Raw genomic sequence first — 16,926 nt, 5'->3', positions numbered from 1 at the left:
GTTTGGATGGGCCCCGTTTCATGCACTCATGCCTCTCCATCACAGGGTGCTGATGGATTGCCATGGCAGTCAGAAGCCTGCAGAAGGCCCCTGGGCTTGCCATAGCTGCACTTTATTATAATCCAAATACAGGCTGGGCAATATAGGAGACTGACTTTATATAGTACAGTACTCTTGCACTGCAGCATATAGAATAAGTGATCAGACCAAACAACTGCAAGTTTACATCTTCTCAGGGAGACAAAAAAAAAAATCTTTAAAGGGGTGGTCCGACACCTAAACTGTATTTATTAACTATCTGGCCAGGGTTAATGGAGCGCCAGCATGTTACTCTTTCTCTGCTTCCATTGCTTGTGTATAGGATGTCAGTTGGGGCAGTGCTACATGCAGTTAGAGACACTAGCGCTGTGCACAGCCTCTTGCACGTAGTTCAAACAAAGCTTCATCAGCGCTGGTGTCACTCACTACCTCTAGTACCACTCCTTATGACGCTTCATTTGAGGGTGGTGGTAGAGGAGGTCGGTGGTGCTGGTGTCACTCACTACTTCTAGTACCGCTCCTTATGACGCTTCATTTGAGGATGGTGGTAGAGGTGGTCGGTGGTGCTGGTGTCACTCACTACTTCTAGTACCGCTCCTTATGACGCTTCATTTGAGGGTGGTGGTAGAGGAGGTCGGTGGTGCTGGTGTCACTCACTACTTCTAGTACCGCTCCTTATGACGCTTCATTTGAGGGCGTGGCTAGAGGCGGTGGGTGGTGCTGTTGTCACTCACTGCATCTAGCACTGGCCCCAAGCCAACGTCTTTTACACAAGCAATAAGAGAGGTGAGTAAAATGCCAGCGCTACAGTAACCCTGGCCACAGAATCCACCACCCATCATACAAGATTCAGGACATTCTCAGGGAGCTGGCATGCAAAAAAAACCCCCAAAAAACTGATAAGTAACTGCAGCGCTGCCCTCTGGTGACGTCCTGTTCCAGGAGGGGTAATGGATGCTGTGGCGAGTGAGTGCAGCTCCAGCCTCCTGTGATGTCACGTTTGAGACACCTCTCCAACGAAACGTCACAGTAACTGCGTTAAAAAGACACCTTTAGAAATTTGATAAATAGGGGAGGAGTGTAGGGAATTAATTAATAAAGAATTACAAAAGGGGTTAAGGTGTAAAGATAGGTAGTTAAAATATACATTTTAAGTGTCTGACCACCCCTTTATCAATATTAAAAGAATAAAAATGAAAACAATGTAATCTGTGTAACATACATTATATAAGAATGCAATATTATATATTTTTTATAAAATATATATATATTTATTTATTTATATTTCATAGAAGTAAGTGAAAGTCCAGCTCCAGCCTACAAGTCACCTGTGTTCAGACTCACCCGGTAAACAAAGCCTTGCACGGACATGGACAGGAGTGCATCCAGCAATGGAAATGGCTAAGAAGAAAATCTAGCAAAGACTTGGAAACACCACCGAAATGCGTAGTCCCATCTGTGATATTTTCTGCTAACCATACTTTGTTGTTCCTGAGCCCTGTGGGTAGTGTTTACTTTATATAGATATCACAAATAAATTAGAAGTTTTATTACAGCACCGGTGTTCCCAAATCTTTGCTTGATTTTCTTTATAGCCATATATAACACTTTAAACCACCTTAAATTACGAAAAACATTTGAGATAGCTGCATCCATAAAAGTCTGATCTGTCAAAATATACAATTAACCCGTATGGTAAAAGTTGTAAATAGTAAAGCAGTCGAAAAACCAGAATTCCTTTTTTTGGTCACCTCAACATGACAAAAACTGCAGTGAGAAGCGATCAAAACGTATCTACCCCATAATGGTACCAAGAAAAACAGCAACTAGTCATACACAAAAACAAGCCATCAATGGCGACAAATTTATTTTTTGGGTGTAAAAATGTAATGGTCACCAATTCACACACAAAAAAGTATACATTAAAAAGTTTGGTGTTGCTGTAATTTAACTGAAATGAAAAATTGTTTCCAGGTCATTTTTACTGCACAATCACATCTGTACACTTACCTGATATGGAGTACTGCGGACCCTCGATGTACGTACAGATGCCGCACCTCCATAAGTCGTCTTCCCAGGATAGAAAGGAGAATCCCCAAGCTGACTGGATCTTAAGACTGATGAGTTTCCGAGAGACTGCAATAAAGAAAAAAAAGTTACAAAATCGCTAAATTATAATTTTTAATACACGGGATTAATAGGTAATTAAAATCACAAGTAACTTGAAAGGTCAATAACTGGCCATCATTGGAAAGTACATATCAATATACACATCTAATGTATTAATATAACACATGGCATATGTCAGAAAAACCCACTAGTGGTGCCTCACACCAGGTCAACGACCATTACCTCAAATCACTATGCATAGCACTGGTGCTTTAAAGGCCACGTCACACTAACCATCATCGCTGCTGAGGCAAAACGTTTGTGACCCAACAGCGATCTTGCTAGCGATGTCGCGGTGTGTGACATCCAGCAACGACCTGGCCCTTGCTTTATTCTGACCACTTCCTTTTTCGATGACGCTTTGAGAACGCAGGACACGCCGCACTCTCCACCCCCAGCCTGAAACACAGCCTTATCAGTGATGCCTTTTCAGGGGCTGGACTAGACCCTGCTCTACTGAGCATGCACCGGCTGTCATTTTCGATGGATCCAGCTCTGATCAAGAAGTAATGAGCCGGTAGGAGAGCGCTTTGTCAGTGCCAACCCCATTAAAGCTTTGCACAGTACAGCAGGAGCCCCTCCAAAACGCAAACAAAATATCACAATATTACATACAAAATATCACAATATTACATACAAAAGAATATCCGCACATACCGGTGACAGAGAGCCAAAAGTAGAGAGGTTGAATGTTGGTTTCCGAGAGTTCATAGAGGAGTTATGTGAGAAATGTGACCTATCTGCTTCAGGAGACCAAAGAGGGGGTGCATTCAGAGTTTTTGTGACAGCAATATCTGGGGGGGGGAAAAAAGTGTTAAAAATCCTTCACTTAATTCCGTAAATCAACTAAAATCAACAAAGTGCCACATTTACCTTTATCAGATGCTCTTGAGGAAAAACCACTGGTTGTAGAAATGTTATCATCATCGTGCTGAGAGGTAGAGTCCTTAATTTCCTTCACCAGTGAAAAATTAGAAGTGCCGATAGGGTAGGTAGAGGATGTAGAGGGTTGGCAATTGAGTGCAGGAGAATCCAATATGTTGAAGTTTAGGTTAGCTCTATGTAGCGATGGCCGGGTTAACACATCAGGCAAATTTAATGCCAATCGACTTGTTGAGTGATCTGCAAAAGATAGAGTTATAGCATCAAAATCAATATTCGACATTTCCAAAAACGAAAAAAATTATACATTTGTTAGCTCAGTCATTAATATACGTACAACTTATGTGATCAATTCAATTGTAGCAATTAAAAATAAATAAGTTCACAAAACAGAAATATAGAGAAATGAAGGGAATTTTGTTTTCTTACCGTAAATTCCTTTTCTTCTAGCTCCTATTGGGAGACCCAGACAATTGGGTGTATAGCTTCTGCCTCCGGAGGCCACACAAAGTATTACACTTTAAAAAGTGTAACCCCTCCCCTCTGCCTATACACCCTCCCGTGCATCACGGGCTCCTCAGTTTTGGTGCAAAAGCAGGAAGGAGGAAACTTATAAATTGGTCTAAGGTAAATTCAGTCCGAAGGATGTTCGGAGAACTGAAAACCATGAACCAAAAGAACAATTCAACATGAACAACATGTGTACACAAAAGAACAACAGCCCGAAGGGAACAGGGGCGGGTGCTGGGTCTCCCAATAGGAGCTAGAAGAAAAGGAATTTACGGTAAGTAAACAAAATTCCCTTCTTTGTCGCTCCATTGGGAGACCCAGACAATTGGGACGTCCAAAAGCAGTCCCTGGGTGGGTAAAAGAATACCTCGATAAAAAGAGCCGAAAAACGGCCCCCTCTTACAGGTGGGCAACCACCGCCTGAAGGACTTGCCTACCTAGGCTGGCATCTGCCGAAGCATAGGCATGCACCTGATAGTGTTTCGTGAAAGTGTGCAGACTAGACCAGGTAGCCGCCTGACACACCTGCTGAGCCGTAGCCCGCTGCCGCAATGCCCAGGATGCACCCACGGCTCTGGTAGAATGGGCTTTCAGCCCTGAAGGAATCGGAAGCCCAGAAGAACGGTATACTTCATGAATCGGTTCCTTGATCCACCGAGCCAAGGTTGACTTGGAAGCCTGCGACCCCTTACGCTGGCCAGCGACAAGGACAAAGAGCGCATCAGAACGGCGCAGGGGCGCCGTGCGAGACACGTAGAGCCGGAGTGCTCTCACAAGATCTAACAAGTGCAAATCCTTTTCACATTGGTGAACTGGATGAGGGCAAAAAGAAGGTAAGGAGATATCCTGATTGAGATGAAAAGGGGATACCACCTTAGGGAGAAATTCCGGGACCGGACGCAGAACCACCTTATCCTGGTGAAACACCAGGAAGGGGGCTTTGCATGATAGCGCTGCTAGCTCAGACACTCTCCGAAATGATGTGACGGCCACTAGGAAGGCCACCTTCTGCGAAAGACGTGATAGAGAGACATCCCGCAGCGGCTCGAAAGGTGGTTTCTGAAGAGCCGTTAGCACCCTGTTAAGATCCCAGGGTTCCAGCGGACGCTTGTAAGGTGGGACTATGTGGCAAACTCCCTGCTGGAACGTGCGGACCTGCGGAAGCCTGGCTAGACGCTTTTGAAAAAACACGGAAAGCGCCGATACTTGTCCCTTGAGAGAGCCGAGAGACAAACCCTTGTCCATTCCGGATTGAAGGAAAGAAAGAAAAGTGGGTAAGGCAAACGGCCAGGGGGTAAAACCCTGATCAGAGCACCAGGATAAGAAGATCCTCCAAGCCCTGTGATAGATCTTGGCGGACGTTGGTTTCCTGGCCTGTCTCATAGTGGCAATGACATCTTGAGATAACCCTGAGGACGCTAAGAGCCAGGACTCAATGGCCACACAGTCAGGTTGAGGGCCGCAGAATTCAGATGGAAAAATGGCCCTTGAGACAGCAAGTCTGGTCGGTCTGGGAGTGCCCACGGTTGACCCACCGTGAGGTGCCACAGATCCGGGTACCACGACCTCCTCGGCCAGTCTGGAGCGACGAGGATGGCGCGGCGGCAGTCGGACCTGATCTTGCGTAACACTCTGGGCAGCAGTGCCAGAGGAGGAAATACATAAGGCAGTCGAAACTGCGACCAATCCTGAACTAATGCGTCCGCCGCCAGAGCTCTGTGATCTTGAGACCGTGCCATGAATGCCGGGACTTTGTTGTTGTGCCGAGACGCCATGAGGTCGACGTCTGGCGATCCCCAGCGGCAACAGATCTCTTGAAACACGTCCGGGTGAAGAGACCATTCCCCTGCGTCCTTGCCCTGGCGACTGAGAAAGTCTGCTTCCCAGTTTTCTACGCCCGGGATGTGAACTGCGGAGATGGTGGAGGCTGTGGCTTCCGCCCACAGCAGAATCCGCCGAACTTCTTGGAAGGCTTGACGACTGCGTGTGCCGCCCTGGTGGTTGATGTATGCGACCGCCGTGGCGTTGTCCGACTGTATGCGGATCTGCCTGCCCTCCAGCCACCGATGGAACGCCTTTAGGGCTAGATACACTGCCCTTATCTCCAGAACATTGATCTGAAGGGAGGACTCTGTCGGAGTCCAGGTTCCCTGAGCCCTGTGGTGGAGAAAGACCACTCCCCACCCTGACAGACTCGCGTCCGTCGTGACCACAGCCCAGGATGGGGGCAGGAAGGATTTTCCCTTCGACAAAGAAGTGGGAAGAAGCCACCACTGAAGAGAGGTTTTGGCTGCCAGTGAAAGAGAGACGTTCCTGTCTAGGGACGTCGACCTCCTGTCCCATTTGCGGAGAATGTCCCATTGAAGTGGACGCAGATGAAACTGCGCAAAGGGAACTGCCTCCATTGCTGCCACCATCTTCCCTAGGAAGTGCATGAGGCGCCTCAAGGGGTGCGACTGGGCCCGAAGAAGAGAGTGCACCACTGTCTGCAGCGAACGCTGTTTGTCCAGCGGAAGCTTGACTATCGCTGAGAGAGTATGAAACTCCATCCCGAGGTAAGTCAGTGATTGGGTCGGTGTCAATTTTGACTTTGGGAAATTGATGATCCACCCGAACCTCTGGAGAGTCTCCAGAGCAATGGTCAGGCTGTGTTGACATGCCACCCGGGAGGGTGCCTTGACTAGGAGATCGTCTAAGTAAGGGATCACCGAGTGGCCCTGAGAGTGTAGGACCGCCACCACGGATGTCATGACCTTGGTGAAGACCCGTGGGGCTGTCGCCAGGCCGAAAGGCAGTGCCACAAACTGAAGGTGTTCGTCCCCGATGGCGAAACGCAGGAAGCGTTGATGCTCTGGTGCAATCGGCACATGGAGATAAGCATCCCTGATGTCGATTGATGCTAGGAAGTCTCCTTGGGACATCGAAGCGATGACCGAGCGGAGAGATTCCATCCGAAACCGTCTGGTTCTCACGTGTCTGTTGAGCAGAATGAGGCCCAGAACGGGACGGAATGATCCGTCCTTTTTTGGCACCACGAACAAGTTGGAGTAAAAACCGCGACCACGTTCTTGAAGGGGAACGGGGATCACAACTCCTTCTGCCTTCAGAGTGTTCACCGCCTGAAAAAGTGCATCGGCTCGCTCGGGGGGCGGAGATGTTCTGAAGAAACGAGTCGGAGGACGAGAGCTGAGCTCTATCCTGTAACCGTGAGACAGAATGTCTCTCACCCATCGGTCTTGCACATGTGGCCACCAGGCGTCGCAAAAGCGGGAGAGCCTGCCACCGACCGAGGATGCGGTTTGGTGAGGCTGAAAGTCATGAGGAGGCCGCCTTGGAGACTGTTCCTCCGGCGGTCTTTGGAGGACGTGACTTAGACCGCCATGCAGAAGAGTTCCTCTGGCCCTTCTCTGGCCTGTTGGACGTGGAGGATTGGGACCTGGCTGAGGGCCGAAAGGACCGAAACCTCGATTGAATTTTTCGTTGATTAGGTCTGTTTGGTTTGGACTGGGGTAAGGACGAGTCCTTTCCCTTGGATTGTTTAATAATTTCATCCAATCGCTCGCCAAACAAGCGGTCGCCAGAAAATGGCAAACCGGTTAAGAACTTCTTGGAAGCAGAGTCTGCCTTCCATTCGCGTAGCCACATGGCCCTGCGGACTGCCACCGAATTGGCGGACGCTACCGCTGTACGGCTCGCAGAGTCCAGGACGGCATTCATGGCGTAGGATGAAAATACCGACGCCTGCGAAGTCAAAGACGCAACTTGCGGAGCAGAGGTACGTGTGACCGCATTAATCTCAGACAGACAAGCTGAGATAGCTTGGAGTGCCCACACGGCTGCAAAGGCCGGGGCAAAAGACGCGCCTATGGCTTCATAGATGGATTTCATCAGGAGCTCTATCTGCCTGTCAGTGGCATCCTTGAGCGATGAACCATCTGCCACTGATACTACGGATCTAGCCGCCAGTCTAGAGACTGGAGGATCCACCTTGGGACACTGAGCCCAACCCTTAACTACGTCAGGGGGGGAAGGGGTAACGTGTGTCATTAAGGCGCTTAGTAAAGCGCTTGTCCGGAAATGCTCTGTGCTTCTGGACAGCATCTCGGAAGTTAGAGTGATCGAAAAACGCACTCCGTGTACGTTTGGGAAACCTAAACTGGTGTTTCTCCTGCTGCGAAGCCGACTCCTCTATAGGTGGAGTTGGGGGAGAAAGATCTAGCACCTGGTTGATGGACGCTATAAGGTCATTTACTATGGCGTCCCCTTCAGGTGTATCAAGATTGAGAGCAACGTCAGGATCAGAGCCCTGAGCTGCGACCTCCGCTTCATCCTCCAGAGAGTCCTCAAGCTGAGACCCCGAACAGCGTGATGAAGTCGGGGAAGGTTCCCAGCGAGCCCGCTTAGCCGGTCTGGGACTGTGGTCCGTGTCGGAGTCCTCCCCGTGGGACCTAGGTGTCACCCCAGGAGCACTCTGCTGCGCAGACCGAGAGGGGCCTGGGGGCGATGAACTCACAGTGCCCGGGGCCTGTGTAAGTACCGATCTGGACTGCAAGGCTTCTAGTATCTTAGCAGACCATCTGTCCATAGACAGAGCCATGGATTGTGAAAGCGACTCAGAGAGTTTCTCAGCCAAAACTGCAAACTCTGTCCCTGCCACCTGGACAGTGAAAGCCGGCGGTTCTACCTGAGCCGAGGGTCCCACCAGTGCCCGAGGCTCCGGCTGAGTGAGTGCCACAGGGGCCGAGCATTGCTCACAGTGAGGGTAGGTGGAACCTGCAGGTAACATAGCCGCACAAGAGGTACAGGTTGCAAAATAACCCTGTGTCTTGGCACCCTTGCTCTTTGCGGATGACATGCTGTTGTCTCCTCTGAGAGTGATCACTGAGGGTATATAGCCAAAAGCAAAACAATGCGGCCGAACAGAGAAAATGTATACAAATATATATATACATATACACTTCGGCACCCTAGGGGGGCCAGCACCGGTAACCGGTGTGGCTTACCGACCGCCCAAAGCGGTTGTGTGTCCACCAGATTCCCTGCCTGGGCCTCCCAGAGCTGCAGAGCTCGTTCTGAAATCCTCCACCGGCAGAAGTGATTGTAAAAATGGCTGCCGGAGCTCTCAGGGGAGGAGGGAGCCGTGGGCGGTGACTAATAAAGTGCGGGAATCTGGTGCCCCACAGTGATCAGTGAGGGGGGAGGAGGACACCTAAGTATGCTCCAGCCCTCACTGCCGACGTCCAGTCGATCGTCCCGCCCTTACCCCTGACTGGCAGGCCCGGGAGTTATGGTACTAGGCCGCATGAAGCCGGGGACTAAATTTAATAACGCGGCCGGCAAACAGGCGCGGTCGGCGCGGTAGTCCCGGTCATCACAAAAAAACAGCAGCCGCTGCAGCGTCTGTGACACAGGCGCTCCATGCACCGTCCCCAAGGGGACACAGAGTACCTTTTAGATGCAGGGCCTGTCCCTGATGATACCCAGTCTCCTGTCCGGCAGATTCCCCCAGGGGCTGCGGAGGGAGCCCGGTCCCAGTGAATGGTGACCGGTTAGGATCCCACTTCTCTCAGAGCCTCTAAGGGATGGGGAAGGAAAAACGGCATGTGGCTCCAGCCTTTGTACCTGCAATGGGTACCTCAACCTTAACAGCACCGCCGACTTAGTGGGGTGAGAAGGGAGCATGCCGGGGGCCCTGTTGGGGGCCCTCTTTTCTTCCATCCGATACAATCAGCAGCTGCTGCTGACTAAAATGGGAGCTTGAGTGAATGTGTGCCTCCTTCAACACAAAGCATAAAACTGAGGAGCCCGTGATGCACGGGAGGGTGTATAGGCAGAGGGGAGGGGTTACACTTTTTAAAGTGTAATACTTTGTGTGGCCTCCGGAGGCAGAAGCTATACACCCAATTGTCTGGGTCTCCCAATGGAGCGACAAAGAAATAGGCTGTCTGACATTATACAGCTCAGGGTACTTTCACACTTGCGTTGTTTTCCTTCCGTTACAATCCGCCCTTTTGGAAAACAGCAGAATCCGTTAACGGATTCCGCTGTTTCCCATAGACTTGTATGGTTGACGGATTGTGCCAAAAGGACCTGCGTTGCTTCCGCTGGGCGACGCTCCGTTGCTTCTGCCCAGCGGGAGGAACGCAGCATGTAACGTTGTTTTGAGCAGCGGAATCCTCAGGATTTCACTGCGCATGCTCTTTTTTTTTTTTTGTGTTTAAAATCACAAACTTTATTTTGTCTCGCGGTGGCCGAAAGTTCAGCTGAGCGCCCGCCGGCAAGTGACAGCGCTCAGCTGAGCGCCCGCCGGCAAGTGACAGCGCTCAGCTGAGCGCCCGCCGGCATGCACGCCCGCCGGCAAGTGACAGCGCTCAGCTGAGCGCCCGCCAGCATGCCCGCCGGCAAGTGACAGCGCTCAGCTGAGCGACCGGCCGCCGGCTATTGAGAGCGATCAGCTGATCGTTCACAATAGTCTGCTGCCAGTGAAACCAGGGCTGTGGAGTCGGAGTCGGAGTCGGAGCTCATTTTGGTGGAGTCGGAGTCGGAGTCGGTATAAAATGCACCGACTCCGACTCCTAAAATATATAATAAATTGGGGACAGGAGTGCAATGCAGAATGTGCTGAATATTTTACTAAATAACAACATTTAGTATAATGCTTATATTTAAGTGAAAAATTTATTGTAGTACAATGTGAACATCAGACATTTAATTGTTTTTATGATACAATAATCAAGATATTTGGATAGAACATAAAATATTTATTGGAATACAACTTTAGAACACAAAAAAACTAATAAATTGTAAATATGTAATATATATAATATATATATATATATACAGTGTATATACACACACACAAGATATATATGTAATCTACTGTATATTACATAGTGTATTACATATTTACAATTTATTACAGTTTTTTGTGTTCTAAAGTTGTATTCCAATAAATATATTTTATGTTCTATCCAAATATCTTGATTATTGTATCATAAAAATTATTAACTGTCTGATGTTCACATACACATATTCATGTACTACAATAAATTTTTCACCTAACTATAAGCAATATATGTAGGAGTCGGAGTCGGAGCCGGAGTCGGAGCCGGAGCCGGAGTCGGAGTCGGTGCAAGAGAATTTGAGGAGTCGGAGTCGAAGGTTTGGCTTACCGACTCCACAGCCCTGAGTGAAACTGTAAAAAAGAAAAAAAAAAAAGAAAAAAAAAAAAAAAAGAGCTTTCCGTTGTTTTGTACGATCCGTAGCGTCCGTTGTGCCACTATATGCAACGCATCCGTTGCATCCGTCACACAACGCAATGCTACGGAAGCCGTCCAACGAAAGTCTGAAACTAGCCTCACATACTGAGCAACCTGCTCTAAGCTATGGCGGGGACGTGTTCTCCTAAATATTGCTGGCTGCTTATGATCAACAGAGCAATAAAGGCTGGGAAGACCAGAAGCGCAATAGGGTCTTACCCAAGTGACATGCAGTGAGACAATGAGTAATGGTGCTCACCTGATCAGGTTGTGAAAGCACAACATTATTTAAGAACATTAAGGATAATGTAGTGGAGATGAGGGGGTTAAAATCTGTGCTGCCGAAGAACCAATGATGAGGCGGGAATCAAGCCATATGAGAGTGGTTTTAATTGTCAACGCGTTTCGAAGAGAATCTATTTTATTAGGACAAACCAAAATAAGGCTACTTTCACATTTCCGTCTTACCCTCAGTCACAATCCGTCACCTTGACTAAAGGAGAGAAAGAGCACCGCATATACATAAGGGGCACACCAACCACAGTATAAATAAGAACCAATTAAATGACCAAAAGATATAAAGGTAGCTACACTCATTCAATAATAAAAACCTATAAAGATGTGAGTGAACAAGCCAAATAAAAATATATAGTCTTTATTTAAAATTATTTAAACAAACATATAAGAACAGACAATGATAAGGACACATTCAATTATCCTCAGGTAGACAAAGTATAAAGGCAATAAATAGCATAAGTGCGTAGTAGCCGTGTGTCAAAAAACCATATGAAATGGTACACCAAAAGAAAGATACTTTCAAAATTTCTTTAAGGAACCAATAGTCTTTAGATAAATGGAAATATGTCCCAAAGGACACATATAAAGATGAAGTATATATGATCAATTCATGCTAAACAGAGCTTTTCCCTTCACTGGAGACTAAGTGTGTGAGAGCCACATTCCTATTGCCACAACAAGTGGCATGTATCAAGGGAAACCAAAAGAAACATATCTATGATATCAGTAGGATTATAATCCTATAAGATGTGATCATAATGGTTATAAAAAACAGTCATGAATAAATCAAGTGGTATAACCACAAAAATGTTTCCCAAGTGCCCACAATCCCAAAGAGGGAGGAACGGGATCTCAAACAGACATATGGAAGTAAAGACGAAAATTGGTGCCAGAATATAACACTTCAATATCAGGGCTAGACTATAAAAGCCTTATTCCCAGTGCTGCAATATATGAAAAAAGGTTATAACAAGCCAAAAAGGCCATGGCTGCAGTGTCAACAATATTAAGCCTTTACAAGGAAACCAAGCCAGCCATAGGAACCAACCTTAACACTGAGTGATAAGCCCACAAAAGACACACACCTACAAGATGTTAACCTGAGGGTAGAAAATACCCCAACACGTGTTTCGCAGAAAGCTTCTTCCAAGGCGTCTGTAAGGAAGGTATGATAATACATATACAATGGTACAGATGTATCAATATAGCCTAGGCAGAGCTGGGGGGGGGGGGGAACTTCACAGGCAGGGCATTTTTCTATACTTGTGGATAGATGTTCCCCCCCCCCAGCTCTGCCTAGGCTATATTGATACATCTGTACCATTGTATATGTATTATCATACCTTCCTTACAGACGCCGCCCCCCATTGAATGTTGCTTCCCACTTGCAGTGTATAGCTATTATATATCAATTTTGCATGTGTTAGTCATTGCTGTACCTTGCTGCATTGTTTACATCTCTTGGTTATTCTTCTGCAACTTCTAGCCACCTATTGTGGTTTTCCACAGGGTTTTTCACCACTTTTTCGTGTTGTACATATTATTATGCATGCTTAATATGATCATTGTGATCTTGTTTATTGTTCACCATGGCCATGGTTACATTTGGGCTTAGCCCGGCTCTGAGTGTGCTGTTCTTCATGTTTTTTTAGTGTTTTTAAAATTTCATGTGTTGAATAAAGCTTTTTTGTACATTACTATTTATACTGTGGTTGGTGTGCCCCTTATGTATATGCGGTGCTCTTTCTCTCCTTTAGTCATTTGCTCCACACACCGCATTAGGGTGCACCCACTCTTACGTTTATCGGTGGTGCGCTCCTAAAAATATATTACAATCCGTCACCTTGAGAAAATACGGTATCCTGCAAAATATTTTTTCCCCATAGAGTTATATTAATGACGGATTGCGACTGATGGCATTGCACCCATCTCGCGACGGATCAGTCGTGGAATGACTGACCGTCGGGCAGAAGCAACGCAGAATGTAACTTTTTTTGTGTTAGGCTAAGTTCACACATCCTGTGTTTTGCATCAGTCACAATCCGTAGCCTTGAGGAATTACGGAATCCTGCAAAATATTTTGCAGGAATCCTGTATTTCCCCATAGACTTCTATTAGTGACGGATTGCGACTGATGACCCTGCGTTGCATCCGCTGCGTCGCGGTCCGTCGTTTTTGACTGACCGCCGAGCGGGGAGCAACGCAGAATGTAACGTTTTTCGGGCCGTCAAAATTAACGCGCCGCGCAGGAATCCGTCGCCATCCGTCAAGCTTGTAATGCATGTCTATGGTGCTGGATTCCGTCGTAATCCGTCTTACAACGGAATCCAGCGCAGGATTCCGTCATGCTCTACTGAGCATGCCCAGCATGCTTGGCACGCCCACTGGGCTGTCCCAAACACAGACGGATCATGACTGAGCCGTCAAAAAACGGACGCACAGCGGATGTAACGGACGCAACTGATCCGTTTTTTCACAGGATTCCTGTGAAAGGAATCCTGTGAAAAACACATCAGTTGCATCAGTTGACATCTTGAAAATGACTGATCCGTTGCTGACGGACCTGACGGATTGAAAACACAGGATGTGTGAACTTAGCCTTAGTCGAAGAAACGGACAGCGACGGATCAGTCGGCGTCCGTCGTTTGGTATAATGTAAGCCTATGGCATGGAATCCGTCAAATGACGGATCCGTCTTTTAGCAACGTGTAAATTCCTTTCTGGTTAAAAATCTCTCTCTCCTCCCCCCATGGATTCATATGGTTTTTCAATGGTGCATAACCTTTACCAAGAAAAACAAATAGTACAACGGTTCCGTTTCTTCACTGGATCCGTCACATCATTTTTACCACTATCTGCGACAGATCAGTCGCATCAGTCACAAAACAGATTGTGACTGATGGAAAAAGACAGAAGTGTGAAAGTAGCCTAATATGTTCAGTTTACGTTCACAAGTATAAGACACAGCGTTCCAAGAAAGGCACGCATTAATGGGCCACTGAGGTTAGATGAACAGAATGATAGTCGTGAACAATAAAATGTGGTATAAAAAAAAACATTGTATCCATTATAAAAAACATTTATAAAGATAAACTTTATGAGATGTTAAAAGAGGATCAATAAGAAAAAAAAGGGGGGGGGTAATTGTAGAACGTGCAATCTTATGATTAATATATGCATATTAGTGAATGCGGGTATATGGCTGAGTCACTAGCCGTGTATAAAGAGGGAGAAGGAATTGGGAAAAGCAGGTTTTGGGTACTTACCGTAAAATCTCTCTCGAGTCTTCATTGGGGGGACACAGGAAACAATAGGTATATGCTGCTGCCACTAGGAGGCGGCAGTAGGCAAAAAAAAGAGAATTTTGTTACTTACCGTAAATTCTTTTTCTTATAGTTCCGACATGGGAGACCCAGACCATGGGTGTATAGCTTCTGCCTCCGGAGGACACGCAAAGTACTACACTCAAACGTGTAGCTCCTCCCTCCTAGCATATACACCCCCTGGTAGCCAGTCCTAGCAGTTTGGTGCAAAAGCTGAAGGAGGACATCCACCCACAAGTAGAGACAGAGCAAAACCCGGAACAACCGGAACCTCTGTCTACAACAACAGCCGGTGATAACACGCGGAACAAGAAACCTGCCGACAGGCAACAGGGAGGGTGCTGGGTCTCCCATATCGGAACTATAAGAAAAAGAATTTACGGTAAGTAACAAAATTCTCTTTTTCTTCATCGTTCCTTATGGGAGACCCAGACAATGGGACGTTCTAAAGCAGTCCATGGGTGGGAATAAACAGAAAAACTGAGAAGTAGGCGAAACCTAACTTCACAAATGGGAGACAGCCGCCTGAAGGATGCGTCTGCCCAAGCTCGCATCTGCCGAAGCAAGAGCATGCACTTGGTAGTGCTTCGAAAAGGTATGCAGGCTAGTCCAAGTGGCAGTCTGACAGACCTGCTGAGCCGTAGCCTGGGCCTGAAAGCCTAAGAGGCACCGACAGCTCTGGTCAAGTGTGCCTTGATCCCCGGCGGGAGAGGCACTTGAGTACACTGGTAGGTATCGGAAATGGCCGACCTAAACCAACGAGCCAGGGTCGGCTTAAATGCCGAGAGGCCCTTACACTGACCAGCGGTCAGCACAAAGGAGAGGTGCACCGCCTAAGAACAGCGGTGCGAGACACATAGATCCAGAGCGTCCGCACCAGATCCAGAGTATGCAACGCCCTTTCAAAGCGATGAACAGGAGCCGGACAAAAGGAAGGCAGGGTAAATGCCCCGGTTAAGGTGGAAGCAGCAACCACCTTAGGGAGAAAGTCCGGAGTCGGACGGAGAACCACCTTGTCTTGATGAAGGGAGGACTCCGAAGAGAGTGCAGCCAAAACAGAGACTCTCTTGAGGGAAGTTATGGCCACTAGAAAGACCACTTTCTGTGAAAGACTAAACAAAGAAAACCTCCCTAAGAGGCTCAAAGGGGGGTTTCCGGAAGCCGTGAGGACCGAATTAAGGTCCCAGGGCTCCAAAGGCCGCCGGTAAGGCGGAATGATGTGAGATGCGCCCTGCATGAAGGAGCGCACCTGGACCAGCCGGGCGATACGCCGCTGGCACAACACTGACAGAGCCGAGACCTGTCCCTTAAGGGAATTGAGGGATAGTCCTAGCTGCAGACCGGACTGTAGAAGGGACAGGAGGGTCGGCAAGGCCAAAAGGCCAAAGGATACTTCCGAGCTCGAGTCATAGTGGAGATGACTTCAGGAGGGATACCAGAAGTCGTCAAGATCCATGACTCAAACGCCACGCCGTCAGTCTGAGAGCCGCAGGTTCTGGCGGAAAGACGGACCTCGTGAGAGAAGGTCTGGACAGTCCGGGAGATGCCCTGGCACCTCTACGGACAGACGGAGCAGGTCAGGGTACCAAGCTTGCCTGGGTCAGTCTGGAGTAATGAGAATGACCCGACGGCCCTCCTTTCTGATCTTGCGCAGGACTCTGGGCAAGAACCAGGGCTGTGGAGTCGGAGTCGTGGAGTCGGAGTCGGAGTCGGAGTCGGTATAAAATGCACCGACTCCGACTCCTAAAATATATAATAAATTGGGGACAGGAGTGCAATGCAGAATGTGCTGAATATTTTACTAAATAACAACATTTAGTATAATGCTTATATTTAAGTGAAAAATTTATTGTAGTACAATGTGAACATCAGACATTTAATTGTTTTTATGATACAATAATCAAGATATTTGGATAGAACATAAAATATTTATTGGAATACAACTTTAGAACACAAAAAAACTAATAAATTGTAAATATGTAATATATATAATATATATATATATACAGTGTATATACACACACACAAGATATATATGTAATCTACTGTATATTACATAGTGTATTACATATTTACAATTTATTACAGTTTTTTGTGTTCTAAAGTTGTATTCCAATAAATATATTTTATGTTCTATCCAAATATCTTGATTATTGTATCATAAAAATTATTAAATGTCTGATGTTCACATACACATATTCATGTACTACAATAAATTTTTCACCTAACTATAAGCAATATATGTAGGAGTCAGAGTCGGAGCCGGAGTCGGAGTCGGAGTCGGTGCAAGAGAATTTGAGGAGTCGGAGTCGGAGTCGAAGGTTTGGCTTACCGACTCCACAGCCCTGGCAAGAACTAGAGGGTGAAACACGTAAGACAAACGAAGCTGGGACCAAACTTGAACCAGTGCGTCTGCCGCAAAAACCTGAGGATCGTGGAGCCACGGT

The 16,926-nt window shown here is 47.2% G+C and overlaps 1 protein-coding gene across 1 annotated transcript in view; it reads right to left on the bottom strand.

The window, feature by feature from the left end:
- NUP153 (nucleoporin 153) overlaps positions 1–16,926 on the bottom strand; it is a 177,169-nt gene that overhangs the window by 125,555 nt on the left and 34,688 nt on the right. Inside the window, 3 exon segments of the mRNA XM_075314720.1 lie at positions 2,050–2,175; positions 2,866–3,002; positions 3,082–3,330. Of these exon segments, the coding sequence (XP_075170835.1) occupies positions 2,050–2,175; positions 2,866–3,002; positions 3,082–3,330 (512 nt within the window).

This window comes from Anomaloglossus baeobatrachus, chromosome 6 (genome assembly GCF_048569485.1).
Source record: "Anomaloglossus baeobatrachus isolate aAnoBae1 chromosome 6, aAnoBae1.hap1, whole genome shotgun sequence".
Lineage (NCBI taxonomy): Eukaryota > Metazoa > Chordata > Amphibia > Anura > Aromobatidae > Anomaloglossus > Anomaloglossus baeobatrachus.
The sequence above is the reverse complement of the archived record's forward strand: the minus strand, read 5'-3'. Positions and strand labels throughout refer to the sequence as shown.